Source organism: Panulirus ornatus, chromosome 59, assembly GCF_036320965.1.
Source record: "Panulirus ornatus isolate Po-2019 chromosome 59, ASM3632096v1, whole genome shotgun sequence".
Taxonomy (NCBI): domain Eukaryota; kingdom Metazoa; phylum Arthropoda; class Malacostraca; order Decapoda; family Palinuridae; genus Panulirus; species Panulirus ornatus.
The window spans coordinates 19,627,936-19,651,939 of NC_092282.1; the positions used below are offsets into that span (position 1 = coordinate 19,627,936).

At 42.3% G+C, this 24,004-nt stretch overlaps 1 protein-coding gene across 1 annotated transcript in view; it reads right to left on the reverse strand.

The window, feature by feature from the left end:
- LOC139767208 (DNA helicase MCM8-like) overlaps positions 1–24,004 on the reverse strand; it is a 214,242-nt gene that overhangs the window by 189,641 nt on the left and 597 nt on the right. The window contains exons 2-3 of the mRNA XM_071696326.1: positions 12,768–13,000; positions 12,278–12,467 (exon numbers count right to left, since the gene is read on the reverse strand). Of these exons, the coding sequence (XP_071552427.1) occupies positions 12,278–12,467; positions 12,768–13,000 (423 nt within the window). The remainder of the gene's footprint in view (positions 1–12,277; positions 12,468–12,767; positions 13,001–24,004) is intronic.

Here is a 24,004-nt window from a genome sequence, read left to right on the forward strand (position 1 = left end):
CAAAATGGTAAAAGGTGAGATCAAATGAAATGAAGGGAGTAAGTGAGGAATGGGAGCTATTCAGGGAACCAGTGATGACATATGCAATAAATGCATGTGGCATGCAAAACGTGGGGGTGGGCAGATTAGAAATAGTAGCAAGTGGTGGGATGAAGAAGTAAAGCTGCTAGTGAAAGAGAAAAGAGAGGCAAATGGGCTGTACTTATAGGGAGGGAGTGCAAATGATTGGTTGGCACTGTGTAAGAGAAAGTGGCAGGAGGCCCAGAAGAAGATGCAAGGGTTGAAGAAGAGGGCAAGTGAGAGTTTGGGTGAGTGTCACTAAATTTTAGGGAGAATAAAAAGATGTTTTGGAAGGTGGTAAAAAACGTGTGAACAACAAAAGACCAAATGGGAACATTGGTGAAGCAGGCAAAAGGGAAGTGATAACAGGTAGTGATGAAACAAGATGGAGTGAGTCTTGTGAAGGATTGTTAAATGTATTTGATAAGAGTGGCAGACACAGAGTGTTTTGGTAGGGGTGGTATGTAAAGAGAGAAAGTCATAGAGAGTGGTTTGGTGGTGAAACCCTTGCAAAAGATGAAATGTGGTAAGGTGGAGGGTTTGGATGGTATTACAGTTGAATCTATTAAGAAAGGGGGTACCTGTGTTGTTGACTGGTTGATAAGGATATTCAATGTATGTATGGATAAAAGTGAATTGCCTGAAGATTGGTGGAAAGCATGTATAATGCCTCTGTATAAAGACAAAGAGGGGAAAGGTGAAAGTTCAAATTACAGAGTTATAAGTTTGTTGACTATACCTAATAAGTTCTATGGGAAAGTATTGATTGGGAGGGTGAGGGTATGTACAGAGTATCAGATTGGGGAGGAGCAGTGTGATTTCAGAAGTGGTAGAGGATGTGTGGATCAGGAGTTTGCTTTGAAGAATGTGTGTGAAAAATACTTATAAAACCAGATGTTTCTGTATGTAGCATTAATGGATCCAAAGAAGGCATATGATTGGGTTGACAGAGATGCATTATGGAAGGTCTTCAGAATGCATGGTGTAGGATGTAAGCTGCTAGAAGCAGTGAGAAGTTTTTATCAAGGGTAATAGGTGTGTATACAAGTAGGAAGAGAGGAAAGTGAATGGTTCCCGGTGAATGTTGGTCTATAGCAGGGATGTGTGATGGTTGTCTAATTTGTATATGGATGGGTTGGTTAGGGAGGTAAAGTAACAGAGTTGGTGAGAGGGGTGAGCATGCAGTCTGTGAGGGATGGGAGGACCTGGGAAGTGAGTCAGTTGTTGTATGCTGATAATACAGCACTGGTGGCTGATTCATGAGAAACTGCAGAAGTTGGTGAATGAGTTTGGAAGAGTGTGTGAAAGGAGAAAGTTGAGAGTAAATGTGAATAAAAGCAAGGTTATCAGGTTCAGCAGGGTTGAGGGTCAGGTTAGTTGGGATGATAGTTTGAATGTAGAAAAACTGGATGCTGTCAAGTGTTTTAGATATCTGGGAGTGGACGTGGCAACGAATGGAACCACAGAAGCAGAAGCAAGTCATGGGAAGGGAGTGAAAGTTCTGGGAGTGGTGAAGAATGTGTGGAGAGAACATTATCTCGGAGGGCATAAATGGGTATATCTGAAGGAACAGTTGTCCCAACAATATCACATGGTTGTGAGGCATGGGCTATAGATAGGGTTGTGCAGTAGAAGGTGGATGGAGTGGAAATGAAATGTTTTTTGAGGACAACATGTGGTGTGAGGTGGTTTGATTGAGTAACTAATAAAAACGTAAGAGAGAGGTGTGGTAATAAAAAGTGTGTGGTTCTGAGAGCAGAAGAGGGCGTGTTGAAATTTGGTCTCCCCATTCTCCTTGTTCCCTCCACTTCTAACACATATATCCTCTTTGTCAACCTTTTCTCATTCCTTCTCACCATATGTCCAAACCATTTAAACACACCTTCTGCTCTCTCAACCACAATCTTTTTATTACAACAAATTGCTCTTATGCTCTCAACAACAATCTTTTTATTACAACATATCGCTCTTGCGCTTTCATTACTTACTCGATCAAACCACTTCATGCCACATACTGTCCTTAAACAATTAATTTCCAATACATCCGCTCTCCTCAGCACAACTATCTACAGCCAGTGCCTTGCAGCCATATACTATTGCTGGGACTACTATTCCTTCAAACATAACCATTCTAGTCCTCCCAAATAACATTATCTCTACACACATTCTTCAGCACTCCTAGAACCTTCTCCCCCTCCCCCACCACAAGGCTCACTTCCACTTCTATGGCTCCATTCACAGCCATATCCACTCCCAGATAAACAAAACACTTCACTTCCTTCAATTCTTATTCATTCAAACTTACATCCCAAATACTTTGCCCCTCAACTCTGCTGCACCTAATAACCTTACTTTTGTTCACATTCACTCTCAACTTTCTCCCATCACACACTTTCAAACTCGGTCACTAGCTGCTGCAGTTCCTCAACTCATTCTGCCACCAGTACTATATCATCAGCAAACAACAACTGACTCATTTCCCAGGCCCTCTCATCTCCCACAGTTGGCATACTTGCCCCCTCACCCAGATTCTGTGGAGTTACCTCCTTCATCGCTACATCAATAAACAAATCAGACAACAATGGTGACATCACACACCTCTGCATCAGACCAAACATCACCTGGAATCATTCAATCTCCTTTCTTTCCCCTTGTACACCAGCCTTACACCCCTGATAAAAACTTCTATGCTTCTAGCAGATCTTCTACAAATTATCTTTATCTACCCCAACACATGCCTTCTCCTGATCCATAAATACCACATACAAACCATCTATTTGCCTAAATATCTCTTTCAGACATTCTTTACAGCAAACACCTGATCCATATATCACCTACCACTTCTGAAACCACACTGCTGCTCCTCAATCTGATGCTCTGCACATGCCTTGTTCCTCTCAATCAATACCCTCCCATACAACTTACAAAGTATATTCAGCAAAGTTATACCTCTGTAATTTCAACACTAACCTTTATCCCCCTTGCCTTTATACAATGGCACTTTACATGCATTATGCCAATCCTCAGGCAACTCACAATGATCCATATTCATTTATTCATTTATCATACTTGATTGTGTCAGCGAGGTGGCGTCAGGGAACAGACGAAGAACGGCCCATCCACTCATATACATGTACATATACATCCACTCATATACACGTACATGTACATACACATACATATACATATCAACATATACATACACATACACAGACATATACATTCATACATATGTACATAGTACATATTCATACCTGCTTGCCTTCAACGCATTCCCGGCACCAACCTGCCCCACAAGGACACAGCATTGCTGCCCCTCACTTCAGCAAGGGGCAGTCAGCCTCTAGTTGCCATGTGCAATGCACCAAAACCACAGCTCCCTATCCACATCCAGGCCCCACAGACCTTTCCATGGTTTACCTCAGACATTTCACATGCCCTAGTTCAGTCCACTGACAGCATGTCGACCACAGTATATCACATCATTCCAATTTGCTCTATTCCTTGCATGCCTCTCATCCTCCTGTATGTTCAGGCCCCGATCACTCAAAATCTTTTTCACTCCATCCTTCCACCTCTAATTTGGTCTCCTGCTTCTCCTTGTTCCCCCACCTCTGATACATATATCCCCTTTGTCAACCTTTTCTCACTCATTCTCTCTAAATGTCCAAACCATTTTAACACACCCCCCTTCTGCTCTCTTCACCACACTCTTTTTATTACTACACATCTCTCTTACCCTTTCATTACCAACTCAGTCAAATTACCTCTAAACATTGCCCTCAAACATTTCATTTCCAACACACCCACCCTCCTCCGTACAACCCTATCTATAGCCCATGCCTCACAACCATATAATATTGTTGGTTCTACTATTCCTTCAAACATATCCATATTTGTTCTCTGAGATAACATTTTCTCTTTCCACACATTCTTCACTCCCAGACCCATAATCCATACATAAACTAAATATCCTTACCAACCAATCAACAACACAATCACCCCATCCACTCCAGCCACCTTGACGCACTTCATCTTATGCAAGGCTTTCACCACCTCTTTCCTGTTCTCCAACTTCTCTCTGTGACTTACTTCGTATACCACCCCAACCAAAACACCCTACATCTGCCACTCTATCATTACACACATTTAACAATCCATCAACATACTCCATCTCCTCATTTCATTACTAACCTGGTATCACTTTCCCTTTTGCCCCATCACCATTGTTCCCATTTGTTCTTTTGCCTTTTGCACATTATTCATCTTCATCCAAAAATTCTTTTAATCCTCCCAAAAGTTTACTGATACTCACTCACCTTAACTCCAATTTGCCCTCTTTTTTTATCCCCTGCATCTTCCTCTTAACCTCCTGCTGCTTCCTCTTATACATCTCCCAATCATTTGCACTCCTACCCTGAATTATGCACTGCCCAAATGCCTCTCTTTTCTTATTCATTTCCAAACTTATCTCTTCATCTCACAACTCACTACCCTTTCTAATCTGCTCACCTCCCAACTTTTGCATGCTAAATGCAATTCTTGCACCTGCCATCACTGCTTTCCTAAGTACCTCCCATTTCTCACCCACTTCCCTTGCTTCATCTACTCTAATCCACTTACCTTACTTCATTTACTCTCACCTTTTGCCAATCTACAATCTATCCTGGCATTTCTTCACACAAATCTCCTTTCAAAGCTCACTTACTCTCACCACTCTTTTCTCCTCAACATTTTTTCCTCTTTTTCTAAAATCTATTCATATCTTCACCCTCGCCTTCACTAGATAGTGATAAGACAACCCTCCAACTGCCCTCTTACCACAGTTTCATCCAAAAGTTTCTCTTTTACATGCCTATCGATTAATACGTCATCTAATAATGCACGTTGACCATCTCTCCTACTCACATTTGTATACTTGTGTATATCTCTATTTCTAAACAAGGTGTTCAAAATCAACAGTCTTCTTTTAGCATAAAACTCCAGAAGCTCTTCACCATTTCCATTCATAACACTACAATTATACCCTTAACTGCCACATTACTTAAGTTTGCATTTAAATCACCGATCACTAATACCCAGTCTCGTGCAACAAAACTGCTGACACACTCACTCAGCTGCTCCCAAAACTCTTGCCTCACATGATCTTTCTTCTCATAGCCAGGTGCATAAGAATTAACAATCACCCATCTCTCACCATCCACTTTTAGTTATACCCACATCAACCTAGAGCTTACTTCCTTACACTCTTATCATATACTCCCACAACTGCTTCAGAAGAAATGTTACTCCCTCTATGCTCTTGTCCTCTCACCAACAACTGACTTTACACTTAATACATGTCCAAACCATTCTTCTCCTTTTACTCTTGAGCTACGTTTCACTCAGAGCCAGAACATCCAGGTCTCTTTCCTCAAACATACTTTCTATCTTTTTCTCTCTTCTCATCTTGGTTACATGCACACACATTCAGACATCCTAATCTGAACCTTCAAGGAGGATGAACACTCTCCACCTGGCTCCTGTTTCCTCTTTTTGAAACTGAAATACAAAAAGGGGAGGGCTTCTAGCCAGCCGCTCCTGACCCTTCTAGTCACCTTCTACGACATACAGGGCATAAGGAGGTACAATTATTTCTCCCTTACCTCGAAGATCTTTATTCAATGTGATTAGTAATTCCTGAAAAAAAAGTTTTCCTCTGATTTCAGAATTCCACATAGCTATATGTCCAATAGTCTGAATATCAATATCTGTGTCATCACCTTAAGATATATAAAACTATCACAGACCCATGCTTCACTAAAAAACATTTTTCTCAGTTAGACAGACAACTCACTGAATTTTGCCATATTTGAAAACTACAGAGGTATAAGTTTGTTAAGTATTCCTGGGAAATTATATGGGAGGATACTGATTGAGAGGGTGAAGGCACGTACAGAGCAACACATTGGGGAAGAGCAGTGTGGTTTCAGAAGTGGTAGAGGATGTGTGGATCAGGTAATTGATTTGAAGAATTTATGTGAGAAATGCTTAGAAAAACAAATGGATTTGTAGGTAGCATTTGTGGATCTGGAGATGGCATATGATAGGGTTGATAGAGATGCTTTATCAAGGGTTTTAAGAGTAAGTGGTATGGGAGGTAAGTTGCTAGAAGCAGTGAAAAGTTTTTACCAAGGATGTAAAGCATGTGTACGAGTAGGAAGAGAGGAGAGGAGAGTGATTGGTTCCCAGTGAATGTCAGTCTGCGGCAGGGGTGTGCAATGTCCCCATGGTTGTTTAATTTGTTTATGGATGGGGTGGTTAGGGAGGTAAATGCAAGAGTTTTGGAGAGAGGGGCAAGTATGCAGTCTATTGTGGATGAGAGTGTCTGGGAAGTGAGTCAGTTGTTTGCTAATGATACAGCTCCAGTGGCTAATTTGAGTGAGAAACTGCAGAGGTTGGTCACTGAGTTTGGAAAAGTGTGTGGAAGGAGAAAGTTGAGAGCAAAAGTGAATAAGAGCAGGGCAATTAGGTTCAGTACGGTTGAGGGCCAAGTTAATTGAGATGTAAGTTTAAATGGAGAAAAATTGGAGGAAGCGAAGTGTTTTAGATATCTGGGAGTGCATTTAGCACCGGATGGAACCATGGAAGTGGAAGTGAGTCACACGGTGGGGGAAGGGTTGAAGGTTCTGGGAGCAATGAAGAGTGTGTGGAAGGAGAGAACGTTACCTTGGAGAGCAAAAATGGTAAGTTTTAAGGAATAGTAGTTCCAACAATGTTATATGGTAGAGGCATGGACTATAGATAGGGTTATACGGAGGAGGGCGGATATGTTGGAAATGAAATGTCTGAGGACAACATGTGGTGTGAGGTGGTTTGATCAAGTAAGTAACGTACGGGTGAGAGATGTGTGGAAATACAAAGAGTATGGTTGAGAGAGCAGGAGAGAGTGTGTTGAAATGGTTTGGACATAAGGAGAGAATGATTGAGGAAAGATTGACAAAGAGGATGTATGTGCCAGAGGTGGAGGGAACAAGGAGAAGTGGGAGACCAAATTGGAGGTGGAAGGATGGAGTGAAAAAGATTTGAGCGATCAGGGCCTGAACATACAGGAGGGTGAAAGGCGAGCAAGGAACAGAGAGAATTGGAACAATGTGGTACACCGGGGTCAACGTGCTGTCACAGGACTGAATCAGGGCATGTGAAGCATATAAGGTAAACCATGGAATGGTCTGTTTGGCCTGCATGTGGATAGGGAGCTGTGGTTTCAGTGCATTACAAATGACAGCTAGAGACTGACTGTGAACGAATGGGGCCTTTTTATCTTGTGTTCCTGGCACTACCTCGTTGAAGCAGGGAATAGCGATGCTGTTTTCCAGTGGGGCAGAGTAGCGACAGGAATGGATGAAGGCACGCAAGTATGAATATGTACATGTGTATGTATGTAATGTCAGTGTATGTGTATATTGATATGCATATGTATGTATATGTGCGTTTGTGGACGTTTATGTACATACATGTGTATATGAGAGGATGGGCCATTCTTTCTTTGTGTGTTTCCTGGCACTATCTCACTGACACAGGAAACAGAAATTATGTTTAATAAAATGAATAAAGTGAATAAGAGCAAGGTTATTAGGTACAGTAGGGTTGAGGGTCAAGTCAATTGGGAGGTGAGTTTGAATGGAGAAAAACTGGAGGAAGTGAAGTGTTTTAGATATCTGGGAGTGGATCTGGCAGCGGATGGAACCATGGAAGCGGAAGTGGATCATAGGGTGGGGGAGGGGGCGAAAATTCTGGGGGCCTTGAAGAATGTGTGGAAGTCGAGAACATTATCTCGGAAAGCAAAAATGGGTATGTTTGAAGGAATAGTGGTTCCAACAATGTTGTATGGTTGCGAGGCGTGGGCTATGGATAGAGTTGTGCGCAGGAGGATGGATGTGCTGGAAATGAGATGTTTGAGGACAATGTGTGGTGTGAGGTGGTTTGATCGAGTGAGTAACGTAAGGGTAAGAGAGATGTGTGGAAATAAAAAGAGCGTGGTTGAGAGAGCAGAAGAGGGTGTTTTGAAGTGGTTTGGGCACATGGAGAGAATGAGTGAGGAAAGATTGACCAAGAGGATATATGTGTCGGAGGTGGAGGGAACGAGGAGAAGAGGGAGACCAAATTGGAGGTGGAAAGATGGAGTGAAAAAGATTTTGTGTGATCGGGGCCTGAACATGCAGGAGGGTGAAAGGAGGGCAAGGAATAGAGTGAATTGGAGCGATGTGGTATACCGGGGTTGACGTGCTGTCAGTGGATTGAATCAAGGCATGTGAAGCGTCTGGGGTAAACCATGGAAAGCTGTGTAGGTAGGTATATTTGCGTGTGTGGACGTATGTATATACATGTGTATGGGGGGGGGTTGGGCCATTTCTTTCGTCTGTTTCCTTGCGCTACCTCGCAAACGCGGGAGACAGCGACAAAGTATAAAAAAAAAAAAAAAAAATATATATATATATATATATATATATATATATATATATATATATATATATATATATATATATATATATATATATAACTTTCTAAAATGGGAAACAGAAGAAGGAGTCACGCGGGGAGTGCTCATCCTCCTCGAAGGCTCAGATTGGGGTGCCTAAATGTGTGTGGATGTAACCAAGATGTGAAAAAAGGAGAGATAGGTAGTATGTTTGAGGAAAGGAACCTGGATGTTTTGGCTCTGAGTGAAACGAAGCTCAAGGGTAAAGGGGAAGAGTGGTTTGGGAAGGTCTTGGGAGTAAAGTCAGGGGTTAGTGAGAAGACAAGAGCAAGGGAAGGAGTAGCAATACTCCTGAAACAGGAGTTGTGGGAGTATGTGATAGAATGTAAGAAAGTAAATTCTCGATTAATATGGGTAAAACTGAAAGTTGATGGAGAGAGATGGGTGATTATTGGTCCATATGCACCTGGGCATGAGAAGAAAGATCATGAGAGGCAAGTGTTTTGGGAGCAGCTGAATGAGTGTGTTAGTGGTTTTGATGCACGAGACCGGGTTATAGTGATGGGTGATTTGAATGCAAAGGTGAGTAATGTGGCAGTTGAGGGAATAATTGATATACATGGGGTGTTCAGTGTTGTAAATGGAAATGGTGAAGAGTTTGTAGATTTATGTGCCGAAAAAGGACTGATGATTGGGAATACCTGGTTTAAAAAGCGAGATATACATAAGTATACTTATGTAAGTAGGAGAGATGGCCAGAGAGCGTTATTGGATTACGTGTTAATTGACAGGCGCGCGAAAGAGAGACTTTTGGATGTTAATGTGCTGAGAGGTGCAACTGGAGGGATGTCTGATCATTATCTTGTGGAGGCTAAGGTGAAGATTTGTATGGGTTTTCAGAAAAGAAGAGTGAATGTTGGGGTGAAGAGGGTGGTGCGAGTAAGTGAGCTTGGGAAGGAGACCTGTGTGAGGAAGTACCAGGAGAGACTGAGTACAGAATGGAAAAAGGTGAGAACAATGGAAGTAAGGGGAGTGGGGGAGGAATGGGATGTATTTAGGGAATCAGTGATGGATTGCGCAAAAGATGCTTGTGGCATGAGAAGAGTGGGAGATGAGTTGATTAGAAAGGGTAGTGAGTGGTGGGATGAAGAAGTAAGAGTATTAGTGAAAGAGAAGAGAGAGGCATTTGGACGATTTTTGCAGGGGAAAATGCAATTGAGTGGGAGATGTATAAAAGAAAGAGACAGGAGGTCAAGAGAAAGGTGCAAGAGGTGAAAAAAAGGGCAAATGAGAGTTGGGGTGAGAGAGTATCATTAAATTTTAGGGAGAATAAAAGGATGTTCTGGAAGGAGGTAAATAAAGTGCGTAAGACAAGGGAGCAAATGGGAACTTCAGTGAAGGGCGCAAATGGGGAGGTGATAACAAGTAGTGGTGATGTGAGAAGGAGATGGAGTGAGTATTTTGAAGGTTTGTTGAATGTGTTTGATGATAGAGTGGCAGATATAGGGTGTTTTGGTCGAGGTGGTGTGCAAAGTGAGAGGGTTAGGGAAAATGATTTGGTAAACAGAGAAGAGGTAGTAAAAGCTTTGCGGAAGATGAAAGCCGGCAAGGCAGCAGGTTTGGATGGTATTGGAGTGGAATTTATTAAAAAAGGGGGTGACTGTATTGTTGACTGGTTGGTAAGGTTATTTAATGTATGTATGACTCATGGTGAGGTGCCTGAGGATTGGCGGAATGCGTGCATAGTGCCATTGTACAAAGGCAAAGGGGATAAGAGTGAGTGCTCAAATTACAGAGGTATAAGTTTGTTGAGTATTCCTGGTAAATTATATGGGAGGGTATTGATTGAGAGGGTGAAGGCATGTACAGAGCATCAGATTGGGGAAGAGCAGTGTGGTTTCAGAAGTGGTAGAGGATGTGTGGATCAGGTGTTTGCTTTGAAGAATGTATGTGACAAATACTTAGAAAAGCAAATGGATTTGTATGTAGCATTTATGGATCTGGAGAAGGCATATGATAGAGTTCATAGAGATGCTCTGTGGAAGGTATTAAGAATATATGGTGTGGGAGGCAAGTTGTTAGAAGCAGTGAAAAGTTTTTATCGAGGATGTAAGGCATGTGTACGTGTAGGAAGAGAGGAAAGTGATTGGTTCTCAGTGAATGTAGGTTTGCGGCAGGGGTGTGTGATGTCTCCATGGTTGTTTAATTTGTTTATGGATGGGGTTGTTAGGGAGGTGAATGCAAGAGTTTTGGAAAGAGGGGCAAGTATGAAGTCTGGTGGGGATGAGAGAGCTTGGGAAGTGAGTCAGTTGTTGTTCGCTGATGATACAGCGCTGGTGGCTGACTCATGTGTGAAACTGCAGAAGCTGGTGACTGAGTTTGGTAAAGTGTGTGAAAGAAGAAAGTTAAGAGTAAATGTGAATAAGAGCAAGGTTATTAGGTACAGCAGGGTTGAGGGTCAAGTCAATTGGGAGGTGAGTTTGAATGGAGAAAAACTGGAGGAAGTGAAGTGTTTTAGATATCTGGGAGTGGATCTGGCAGCGGATGGAACCATGGAAGCGGAAGTGGATCATAGGGTGGGGAGGGGGCGAAAATTCTGGGAGCCTTGAAGAATGTGTGGAAGTCGAGAACATTATCTCGGAAAGCAAAAATGGGTATGTTTGAAGGAATAGTGGTTCCAACAATGTTGTATGGTTGCGAGGCGTGGGCTATGGATAGAGTTGTGCGCAGGAGGATGGATGTGCTGGAAATGAGATGTTTGAGGACAATGTGTGGTGTGAGGTGGTTTGATCGAGTAAGTAACGTAAGGGTAAGAGAGATGTGTGGAAATAAAAAGAGCGTGGTTGAGAGAGCAGAAGAGGGTGTTTTGAAATGGTTTGGGCACATGGAGAGAATGAGTGAGGAAAGATTGACCAAGAGGATATATGTGTCGGAGGTGGAGGGAATGAGGAGAAGAGGGAGACCAAATTGGAGGTGGAAAGATGGAGTGAAAAAGATTTTGTGTGATCGAGGCCTGAACATGCAGGAGGGTGAAAGGAGGGCATGGAATAGAGTGAATTGGAGCGATGTGGTATACCGGGGTTGACGTGCTGTCGGTGGATTGAATCAGGGCATGGGAAGCGTCTGGGGTAAACCATGGAAAGCTGTGTTGGTATGTATATTTGCGTGTGTGGACGTATGTATATACATGTGTAAGGGGGTGGGTTGGGCCATTTCTTTCGTCTGTTTCCTTGCGCTACCTCGCAAACGCGGGAGACAGCGGCAAAAAAAAAAAAAGAAAAAAAAAATGAATATAAAATAAACATTTGAAAACCACTTTCCTTATATTTCATTACCCAATATACAATAAAAGAATGTCATGCCATTCAAAACTTTTTTCTTATAGCTTCCACCTTTCCATTCTTAATCAAAGTAATAACAAAATCTCTTTTTAAAAATACTGTATTGTAAAGGAGGAAGAGGGATAACTCATTCCCATCAACCCAATCAAACATACTGCAATATTTTCACCTCAAGAGAACTCATACAGTGTAAATAAGCACTGACATGGACCTGATCTGTGTGTCTGTCTGCAATGAACTTAAGCATATAGTTCTGAAGTATTATGTGCTTTGTGGATGTTCAGAGACAGTCAGCTGTACCTCCCTCAAGCAACCAAGTTTATTTGTAACTGTAATCCCTTCCTACCCATAAATGAGTTTATTTTCAACCAAGCCTTGATCCAAAGACTTTCAGTCAAATAATCATGCTTCTCACCATAGTAGCTAGCTTTGAGGTTCTTGAGCTGTGTAAATGTTGCAAGATTAGTGAGTCGGGCATGAATCAATGGAAGATTAGCATCTGGAACACATGTATCTATAGCTACTTCATCAACTCCTTCTGGATCTCCATTCAAAACTTCTGCAGCTTCCATTCTCAGTTCTGCCTCAACTTCTTCTGTTAATAACTGCAACAAAAAACATAAAACTATAGAATCATACAAGCAGTAGATAAATAATTTGTTTGCATCTAGAAGAGAAAATATTGAATGTAAGCTATTGTTTCTTATCATGATTAGAATCTTATTTTAATTCATGATTAAAATGAAGTAAATATAGAACTTTCAGGTTAGCAAAAATTTGTAATACTTTTAATACAAGTCAGGCAATTTAATAATAAAATAATAAAAATATTAATAAACAAACTACAGAGTAAAAATATCTGCAGATAAGTAGGATTATGCACAGTGATTTACAGGCAATCTTACTTGATGCATTGCAAGACCGAGGCAACTGATTATTTTTTCTGGGGCATTAACTACTAATTCAGAAATGTTTGGAATTTCCTTCTTAATCATCTCATCATGTAACAAAGTTTTCAGGTTCACTGAGAAAGCTCGTCGCTCCTCAATCACATCACGCTGCAATGATGGCCGGAGCTGATGGAAAAACTTTCCAAAGGCTTTAACATATGCCACCATTTCAGATCCTGCTGAGTAACCTGATGAAAAGAAAATAAATCACAGAGGACGGTATATTTTCCCCCATAATTTACAAGGAGAGTATGATAGCACGATTAGAGAGGTTTAGTGCATGCAAAAAGTCACCCTAAATACACTTTATTGGAAAAGACTGCTATATTGCTTGTTCAAATATTCTGAACTCCACCATCTTGTAAAAATATTAAAATGGAAACCTTCATAATCTGCTAGATGAAAATCATCAAAACAAACATCAGACATGAGGTCTGATCAGTCCCTACATAAAAAAAGTTACATAATGTTACTGGCAAGTATCAGTTTAAGTATGCTCTCACCTAAGGCATGAGACCCTACATAAAACCACAATTATATATTCATTGGCAGTTATCAGTTATGCTCTCACCTAGGGCAAGAAAATTATACAAAAAAAAATATGGCTGTAACATATTTAAATTTAGTTATTATACTTTGTCACTGTCTCCCGTGTTAGCAAGGCAGCACAAGGAAACAGACAAAAAATGGACCAACCCAACCACATACACATGTATATACATACACGTCCACGCATGCACATATACATACCTATGCATTTCAACGTATACAAATATATACACACACAGACATATACATATATACACATGTACATAATTCATATTTGCTGCCTTTCTTCATTCCCGTTGCCACCCCGCCACACATGAAATGACAACCCCCTCCCTCCGAATGCACATGAGGTAGCGCTAGGAAAAGACAACAAAGGCCACATTCGTTCTCACTCAGTCTCTAGCTGTCATGTATAATGCACCGAAACCACAGCTCCCTTTCCACATCCAGGCCCCACAAAACTTTCCATGGTTTACCCCAGACGCTTCACATGCCCTGGTTCAATCCTTTGACAGTACGTCGACCCCGGTATACCACATCATTCTAATTCACTCTATTCCTTCCATGCCTTTCACCCTCCTGCATGTTCAGGCCCTGATCGCTCAAAATCTTTTTCAATCCATCTTTCTACCTCCTATTTGCTCTCCCACTTCTCCTCGTTCCCTCCACCTCTGACACACATATCCTCTTTGTCAATCTTTCCTCACTCATTCTCTCCATGTGACCAAACCATTTCAAAACACCCTCTTCTGCTCTCTCAACCACACTCTTTTTATTTCAACACATCTCTCTTACCCTTTCATTGATTACTCGATCAAATCACCTCACACCACATATTACATACTGTCCTCAAACATCTCATTTCCAGCACATCCACACTCCAGCGCACAACTCTATCTATAGCCCACGCCTCGCAATCACATAACATTGTTAGAACCACTATTCCTTCAAACATACCCATCTTTGCTTTCGGAGATAATGTTCTCACCTTCCACACATTTTTCAACGCTCCCAATACTTTCGCCCCCTCCCCCACCCTGTGACTCACTTCCACTTCCATGGTTCCATCCACTGCCAAATCCACCCCCAGATATCTAAAACACTTCACTTCCTCCAGTTTTTCTCCATTCAAACTTACCTCCCAATGGACTTGTCCCTCAACCCTACTGTACCTAATAACCTTGCTCTTATTCACATTTACTCTCTGCTTTCATCTTTCACACACTTTACCAAACTCAGTCACCACCTTCTACAGTTTCTTACCCGAATCAGCCAAAGTGCTCTATCATCAGCAAACAACAACTGACTCACTTCCTAAGCCCTCTCATCCACAACAGACTGCATACTTGCCCCTCTCTCCAAAACTCTTGCATTCACCTCCCTAACCCCATCCATAAACAAATTAAACAACCATGGAGACATCACGCACCCCTGCCACAAACCGACATTCAATGAGAACCAATCACTTTCTCCTCTTCCCACTTGCACACATGCCTTACATCCTAGATAAAAACTTTTCACTGCTTCTAACAACTTGCCTCCCACACCATATATTCTTAATACCTTCCACAGAGCATCTCCATCAACTCTATCATATGGCTTCTCCAGATCCATAAATGCTACATACAAATCCATTTGCTTTTCTAAGTATTTCTCACATACATTCTTCAAAGCAAACTCCTGATCCACACATCCTCTACCACTTCTGAAACCACACTGCTCTTCCCCAATCTGATGCTCTGTACATGCCTTCACCCTCTCAATCAATACCTTCCTATGTAATTTCCCAGGAATACTCAACAAGTTATACCTCTGTAATTTGAGCACTCACCTTTATCCCATTTGCCTTTGTACAATGGCACTATGCAAGCATTCCGCCAATCCTCAGGCACCTCACCTTGAGTCATACATACATTAAATAACCTTACCAACCAGTCAACAACACAGTCACCCCCTTTTCAATAAATTCCACTGCAATACCATCCAAACCTGCTGACTTGCAGGCTTTCATCTTCTGCAAAGCTTTTACTACCTCTTTTCTCTTTACGAAATCATTCTCCCTAACCATATCACTTCACATACCACCTCGACCAAAACACCCTATATCTGCCACTCTATCATCAAACACATTCAACAAACCTTCAAAATACTCACTCGATCTCCTTCTCACATCACCACTACTTGTTATCACCTCCCCATTAGCCCCCATCACCGATGTTCCCATTTGTTCTCTTGTCTTATGCACTTTATTTACCTCCTTCCAAAACATCTTTTTATTCTCCCTAAAATTCAATGATACTCTCTCACCCCAACTCTCATTTGCCCATTTTTTCACCTCTTGCACCTTTCTCTTGACCCCCGGCCTCTTTCTTTTATACATCTCCCACTCATTTGCATTATTTCCCTGCAAAACTCGTCCAAATGCTTCTCCCTTCTCTTTCACTAATAATCTTACTTCTTCATCCCACCACTCACTACCCTTTCTAATCTGCCCACCTCCCACGCTTCTCATGCCACAAGCATCTTTTGCGCAAGCCATCACTGCTTCCCTTAAATACATCCCATTCCTCCCCCACTCCCCTTACGTCCTTTGTTCTCACCTTTTTCCATTCTGCACTCAGTCTCTCCTTGGTACTTCCTCACACAAGTCTCCTTCCCAAGCTCACGTACTCTCACCACTCTCTTCATCCCAACATTCTCTCCTCTTTTCTTAAAACCCCTACAAAATTCACCTTCGCCTCCACAAGATAATGATCAGACATCCCTTCAGTTGTGTATAAAGTAACATATAAAGTAATAATACACAGTATCTCATTTGTTAAAAAAATTTCCACAAAATTTAAGTAAAACCTTATATAACTGACTAAACACAAGGATATCATATGGTACCCTTAGAGTAAATATACTTAATTCATTGAGAACCAACACAAAAATAATGAGGATCTAAACCATGATGCTTAGTAATTCTAGAAAAGTATACAACAATGCAAAATTAGTTCAGGATTGATACTGATAAAAATATAGACAAGTGGATAACTGTATCAATAACATTTACATCGCCACTGTTACAAAACTACCAATCATTAAATAAGAGTATTGACAATTTCAGTTCACTGGTCTTAAGAAAAAAAATGACAATCAAAACAATAAAAATAAAAGTAATTAGGTGGAGTTACTGTGTTTGTAAGGAAATAGACTGAAAGTAAAGATTTTGCAAGGCCCTGCAGAGAAGAAAATGTCCTAAATTTTTACAGATATTGGGGGGATGGTGGGGGTGAAGGACTGGAAGTTGCCACAAAAATATGTGTTTGGGAGCTATCTTGGGTATGCTTGATGATATAAATGAGATAAAAGAGAAACTAGGACAGGGGAGAAGTCATGTACTGGGATAATGAAAAGTAGAGATGTAAGTATGAAAGAGAAAAAAGGATTAAGGGACAGTATAGTCCTCCCGGCCCTGACCTATGCAGCCAAAATATGGACATGGAATGAGTCAAAAAGGTCAAAAATTCAGGTTATGACAATTAGTTATCTGATAGAAGCATGTATATGTGGTTGTTAAGCATGAATGTCAATCATCGTTTAGTATGAATAAGTTTTGCAACTGGTAAGGCTGAGAGTCGAACAAATCAAATACATTAGCATGGGCGGAGGACATGAAGGAAGCACATTAGTCAAGTGCGTTCGAATGATCCCGAGTTTACATTATAACCCTCCATGGCTAGGCAAGGGCAGTGAGGCAGTTCAAAAATAGAGCTTAGGGCGTGAGCACACCTTCCTCCACCCTTTTTCTTAACCATGCTCTTGACACATCATTGTTCACCGTATTAGTTTCATTTGCTGCACTTTGTATATATTTCGCACAAATATACTGCATCTGGAAACTGTGTTTTCCTGAGCCTGTGCATAAGCAAACTACACATTGAAACAGAACATGGCACAGTAAGTAGGATTGTTCTGCCACTCTGCTCACACTTCACTCTGTCAAGATGGAGAGGCAACTCGAGCTGTTGACCTTGCTCATGGTATGGCAAGTTGAAGCAGCAGAGAAAGCTCAAGAGGAGTCTCAATGCCGGGAAAAATGCATGTACCAGCAACTGGAGCACATGGTAATAACAGCAAGCACCAATGCATCCCAGCACATCGACCACAAGCAGCAACGCTAGTACCAGTGGTGCCACGACCAGCAACAGTGGTGCTCGTCTGGTTAAGTTTCCTGTCACTACCACAGCAACTCCACGCTTGGCATCATCAGCATCACTACGTGAGTTTGACACACAGAGCCACAGGTTTAAGGGGTATATTACTCTTACAAAAGTATCCTTCTTTCCCCAGGTTGAGCAGATGGCTGCACTCATGACTGTCTTAGACAATGAGTGGACACGGATCCTGCGCCATGGCATCAGTGTACCTGAAGACTCAGATCTGTAATCCACTCTCGACGCTACGGAGAAGAGTACCTTTGGAGTCAGCGCAACATCATCGTGGACCGAAGGGACTTCTACTCTCGAGTGCAAGAAGCTTGAGAAAGTTTACATGGTTTCTTTTGTGTGTGGTGAAGGAAACTGCCAACTTCTGTTACTTCTGTGAAAAGTGTCTCATCAATCAGCATCGTGACTGAATAGTTGCTGGCACAAGTGATATAGTGGCACTGAAATGCAAGCTAGAGAAAAAGGAACTTACATTGCAAAGTGTGATGGATATATGTACAGCATAAGAAAGTGCAAACCAGTGAGGTGAGAAGAGGGTCATCAACCCATTCAGTTAAGACTGTCGAACTATAAGAAAGCACAGAAACCAAGTAAGGTGAAACCCAGTGTGTGCTTTCCACGTGGGGAAGAGTGTCGAGCAGATAAACATGAGTGTCAAGCAATAGGCAAAGCCTGGTTTCACTGCAGCAAATGAGGCCATTTCGAATGTTTGAAAAAAAAAAGCAGGGAATTTGCAAAAAGAAGCTTTCAAGGGCTCTTGAAGCAGTTCCAGAAACAAAGCTGCAGTGATAGGTGGGATGGTAGAACAGTTTACCAACTTTTGACAAGGGCTATGTATGCCAACCGAGTGATGGCACGCCCAGCGCTGCAGGCAGCAATAAGGGCCACACACCCAGCTGGATGCAACACCATCGTTTGGACGCCTGATTCCAGGGCCAAGGCAACGGTTATTGGGCTCAACACAGCAAGATCACTGAGGATTCCCTCATCTAGCTTGGAACCAGCTGACGATAAGGGTCTTTAAGCTGTGGGACATCATCCTCTTACCTGCTTAGGGACCTCCTCATCAGACCTAGAGCTGGGCAGCAGGCAAGCCAAGACTGTGATGTCTGTTGTGAAAGAAGTAAAGGTGGCCTTACTCACTTGGTATGACTCTATCGTCTTTGGAATTCTCCCGGAAAATTTACCAGCACAAACTGAAACAGTTCAGCAGACAGAGAAGCAGATAAACATAAATCCTGGGTCTGCCTCAGCGGTGGAGCTGCCCAGTTGGCCGCACGCATGTTACCCAATACCAACTCAATGTGCATAACACACCACCGCTGCTATAATGGAAGCCTTCTTGAGGATCTTTGGGGGTTCAACAATGCTGAGGGAAATGGATGGGGGCCCCATGTGAATGGAACCAACTGATGATGCTCATCCATTTGCAGGAACGGCTCCCCACACCATCCCATACAGCTGGCATGCAGAAATCAAGCAACAGCCGGATGATCTGCTCACTATAGACCTAATAGAGATGGCAGACTACCCGACAGCATGGTGTGATCTGAAGGCTACTATACCCTGTGTGATCACCATGTGATGCAGTCATTTCCATTAGATTAGGTGGGAAATGGATCATCTCTTTTGACGCTAAAATGGGATACTTCCAGATCAGGATCACAGGAGACAACCAGGATTTGACGTGTTTCATAACACCCTGGGGCCATTATAAGTTCAAACGTGCAGTCACGGGGCAGGTTTTGCCCAGCGATAAGCACAATAGAGGTGGCGATCAGGCCCTTAGAGATATCCCACAGACCATCATACTATGCACAATGTTCAAGCCTACAACATGATGTACAACAACCACCTTGCTCACATCATCATCGCCGTGCAACGTTGTGATCAATATGGCATCACATAAAACTCTAAGATGTTTACATTCTCTGAAAACAATGTCAATATCTTCGGCTATTCTATCTCCTCTTTGGGGTAAACCGCTGAAGCAGGGAAGATGAAAGCAATCATGAACTTTCCAAGGCCACAAAATATGGATCTTCAATCGTTCATGGGCCTCACCAATCAATTAGGTGGATTATCTTCCACGATATCGGACACTGCACAACCTCTCCGAGATCTCTACGACCCAAGAACGAGCGTTGCTGGTCGTCACATCATGAGGGGGCATTTGAAAAGGTTAAACAGTGTCTTATAGCATCACCTGTCCTTGCATTCTTCGATCCCTCATTGCTCATGATACTGCAGTCGGATGCATTGAGAGCGCATGGATTCTGATTGATCTTTCTTTAGAAACAATGGGCATTTTGGAAGCTAGTTCAGTGCGGTTCCAGATTCTTAACTGATACAGTCGCAATATGAAATTATCAAGCTGTAGACAGCCACCGTTCTCTGGGCTATAAGGAAGTGCGATACTTACCTGACAGGGTTACCTCATTTTGACTTGGTAGTTGATCACCACCCGTTGGTTCCCATCCTCAACAGCAAGCTACTCAGATGGAGCCTGGCTCTCATGGGGGTCAGGTGGGATAACAATCTCAACCCCCTAGGCCCAATGCCTAGGTCCCTCACACTGGCAGACCACCCTGGAGCATAGGGCCCGCACCTCATGAGATGTAGGGAGGTTTAATCTCAAACAACAACAACAACAACAACAACAACAAGCAAGCAAGCTACTCGGTGAGATAGAAAACCCTAGACTGCAGTGTGTGAGGGAGAAGCTTTGTGGATACTCCTTCACCACACACTGGCAAAAGGGCTCTTTTCACTGCGCTCCCGATGCAGTTACATGCGCCGGCACAAGATCCAGTTGATCAGGATGATGATGCAGCAGATAAAGATGGAATGGATCTTCTTCACACTGCCGTTCTTACCTCTCTCCATGCTGTTGTTGAGGAGGGCAATCATCTGGCACCTCTCAAGGACCAAAACTTAGAGAAGGTTTGTGCCACTGAGCAACATGACGTTGAACATACTGTTTGAAGGACGTCATTCTTAGTGGTTTCCCGGACAGCCAACATGAACTTGAGCCTCACCTGCAAGCATTTTGGCCAGTTCACAGTCTATATGCGATGGACAACGATCTCATCATCTACTGATGCAGGTTACTAATAACTCACAATCTTCGTTGGGAAATACTAGAGCGCCTACACGACTCTCATTAGGGGATGGAAAGAAGGAAACGTGGGGCGCAACAGACCACCAGTTGGCCTGGTACTGACTTGGGCATTGAGAATATGATCTCTCGGTGCTCTCAATGCTGGTCCCTCCTCCCAAGTCAGCAGAACCAACCACTCTAGCAGGATGACAACAGCCCAAAAAGTGTGTTCAAATCTGTCTCAGCAGACTACTTTCACATAGCTGGTCATACATACTTGGTGAAAATTGACTGGATGCCTGCATGGCAATGTGTCTGCATGTCCTTGACCAGCATCAGCAAATCATCTACGTGCTGTTTTTGCGGACACATGAATTCCTTTCGCATTAAGAACTGATGGTGGCCCCCAGTTCACATCTTCAACAGTACGGCAATTCCTGGCTCATTGGGGATGGAGCATTGAGTGTCTTCGCCACACAACCCACGTGCCAATGGACATGCAGAAGCAAATGTTTAAGTCACAAGAAACTTTTCATTATGACAAAGAAGGAAGGACATGTCAACAAAGATGAATTAGCCAGAGGATTGTTGGAATTCAGGAACACAACTCAAGCTGAGGGAAGGTTGCCAGTTCGTCCTGATCGGCCATCCCATGAGGTCTACAGATACAGCACACCATCACTCATTTGCTCCTGAGTGGAAACAAGCTGCAGATGAGTGTGATTCTAAAGCCACAAAAACAGCTAGTGGGGCTGAGGTGGTGTTATCCAGGGGATAGGACGTCAGTGAGACTACCTTGTCAGGATAGGCAGTGGCCGCATTCTATGGAGGAACAAGAAATTCCTCAGACCACATCATTCACTAATGCCTGAGATGGTGACAACATCAGACATCACAAACAGAACACCTCCATGCGCTGATACAAAAGATCCTCCCAGCCCACAGCCTCAGCCTCGTTTCAGTGGCCTGCAACAGAAGCCTTCGCAGTGGCTAAAAATGAGATGGAATTGTCTTGGGGAGGTGTGTGATTGTTAAGCATGAGTGTTAAGCTTAAAAGTGCAAGAGAAGTCTATGATGTATGAGAAGTGGGAGGTGGACAGGAGAAAGGGTAGTACGTAATGGGATGAGGAAGTTAAGATACTAATGAAAAAGAAGAGAATTGTATCAGAGCATCATCTGCTGGGAAAGAGTGCAAGTAACTAGGAAATAAACAATAGAAAGTGGCAGGATATCAACAGTAAGGTGCAAAGGTAAAAAAAAAAAAAAAGAGAAAAATTGGAAGCGAAAGCTGGGGTGAATGAGTACCAGTAAACTTTGGGGAAAATAAGACGAAGTTTAGAAAAAATGTAAACCATGTGAAAAAACAAGAGAGCAGTGGGGAACATTGGCGATGGGGTGTTTAGGGACATGATAAATGCAGAAATGAAGTGAAGAGGATGCAGAGTGAGTATTTCTAAGGATTGTTAAATGTGTTTGGAGCTGGAGGTATGCAAAATCAAAGAGCCATGGCAAATGGTTTGGTGAAAAGGGAAGAAGTGGCAAAATCAAATGTAGCAAAGTGGCTGGGATTGTAGCAGAATTTCTCAAGAAAAAGGGTGACTGTTGCTGACTGGTTAATCAGGATTTTCAACGTACGGTGTCCACAAAATCCATGTCTGCCCCCATACATTTTCAAAGGCTATACATCAGTAAAGTTTATTGTGGGTACATGCATATGACTCTCTCAGGGTAAAATCATCAAACATCTGGTTGGTGACACTAGTGCTTCCAATGATGAGGACACTAGCAACCTGTCTTAATGAGCCTCAGGCTATCTTTTGGTAAGGATATTCTTTCTATTCTACCTAGCTGCCACATTTTGAGAATTTCATTTCTGAGCCCCACATTTCTTCCACCTATGCTTCGAGATGGTTGGTCTTAGCTTTCTAAAGAATAGAAAGTCCAAATTCTCTCTTGGAAGCAAGAAAACTTCTAGGCACACTGAGCTCTCAAAATGAATGATCAGGCAGCAGTTTGCCAGATCTCAAGGCTTCCCTGACAATGGCATCCCACCACCAAAACCTATCCCTGGTCATCCAAGAAAGACATCTAGATCAACAGCTTGCCTCCCAAGATGAGTAGCACTGAAGTAAACCCCACATCTAAGCAAAAAAAAAAAAAATACTTCTTTGAAACATTTTTCTAAGAACCACTCAATGTCACCAGCAAAAGGGCCTTCACATTTCCTCCTGGAAGCCAGTTGCCAAATTTCTCTTTAGAAAAGGAAACAAAATGCAAACAATTCCTATCTGTAAAGAAATACAAAGATGAGTGAGCAACAGTGGAATAATGTTTTCCAATGAAACTTCTTTCAAATTTGTGCAGGAGGCTGGAAGGTGCCAACCAGTATGACTTTCTTTTCACAGTGAAAACTGTGAAACACCCAGATATTGTGATGGTTTGGGGTTGCTTTAGTAGTACAATGGGTAGGTGAGAGCTGTACTTCTTAAAAACACTGCAGTGAATGAAAGCAGCACACTGAGGTGCTTGAGGATCATCTGCTTCCTTTTTATGAGATTCATGTATGTGATCACCAGAATAGTACACCTTCTGATATAAGGCTAGAAAGATGAACTGGTTATCAGAGAAAAGCCTTCATTATAAAAAACAGGTCTTTTACTTCCTCAATAGTCTGTAAATACCTTCCCTTTTCTCTTCTTCTTCCCTCCAATTAACATCACTATATTTCAATTAAGGCCTACCTTGATGTGGACTTTTGCCACATGAAGTGGCCTGAGAACTCCAAAGGCTTAACCCAACTGAGAACTTCTGGAATCAGACGAAATTCAAGCTTGCTGCATGCAACATCTAGGCTGTGCTTTACCTCATTCAGGAGATCAAGACCCTATGGACCCAAAACATGGACCTAGAATACTTCAGGAATTTTGCCAATTCCATTCTCAAACATCTGCAGATGGTAATCAAGGCCAAATGAGAGATGGCAAAGTACTAAAATGTAATTGTAACATTCCCTTTGAAAATACATGGAGGTGGACAAGGCTTTTTGTGGACATGGTGCACATAGCTCTTGTTGAAGTATTTGAAGATTGACAGAATGCCTGTATAATGCCACTGGATAAAGGCATGGTGAACACAGGTGCATCTTCAAGTTACAGTGGTATAAGTCTGTTGAGTGTACCTGGTTACAGTAAGAGCTTAAGAGCCCCCAAAATTATCTACTACTAAAGAGAGAATAAGAGGTGACTTGATCACAACCTTAAAGTTTCTAAACCAATTTGAAAAAGATGACAGAGGACACTTCTTCAAAAGAATAACAGACAGGATTCAGAGAG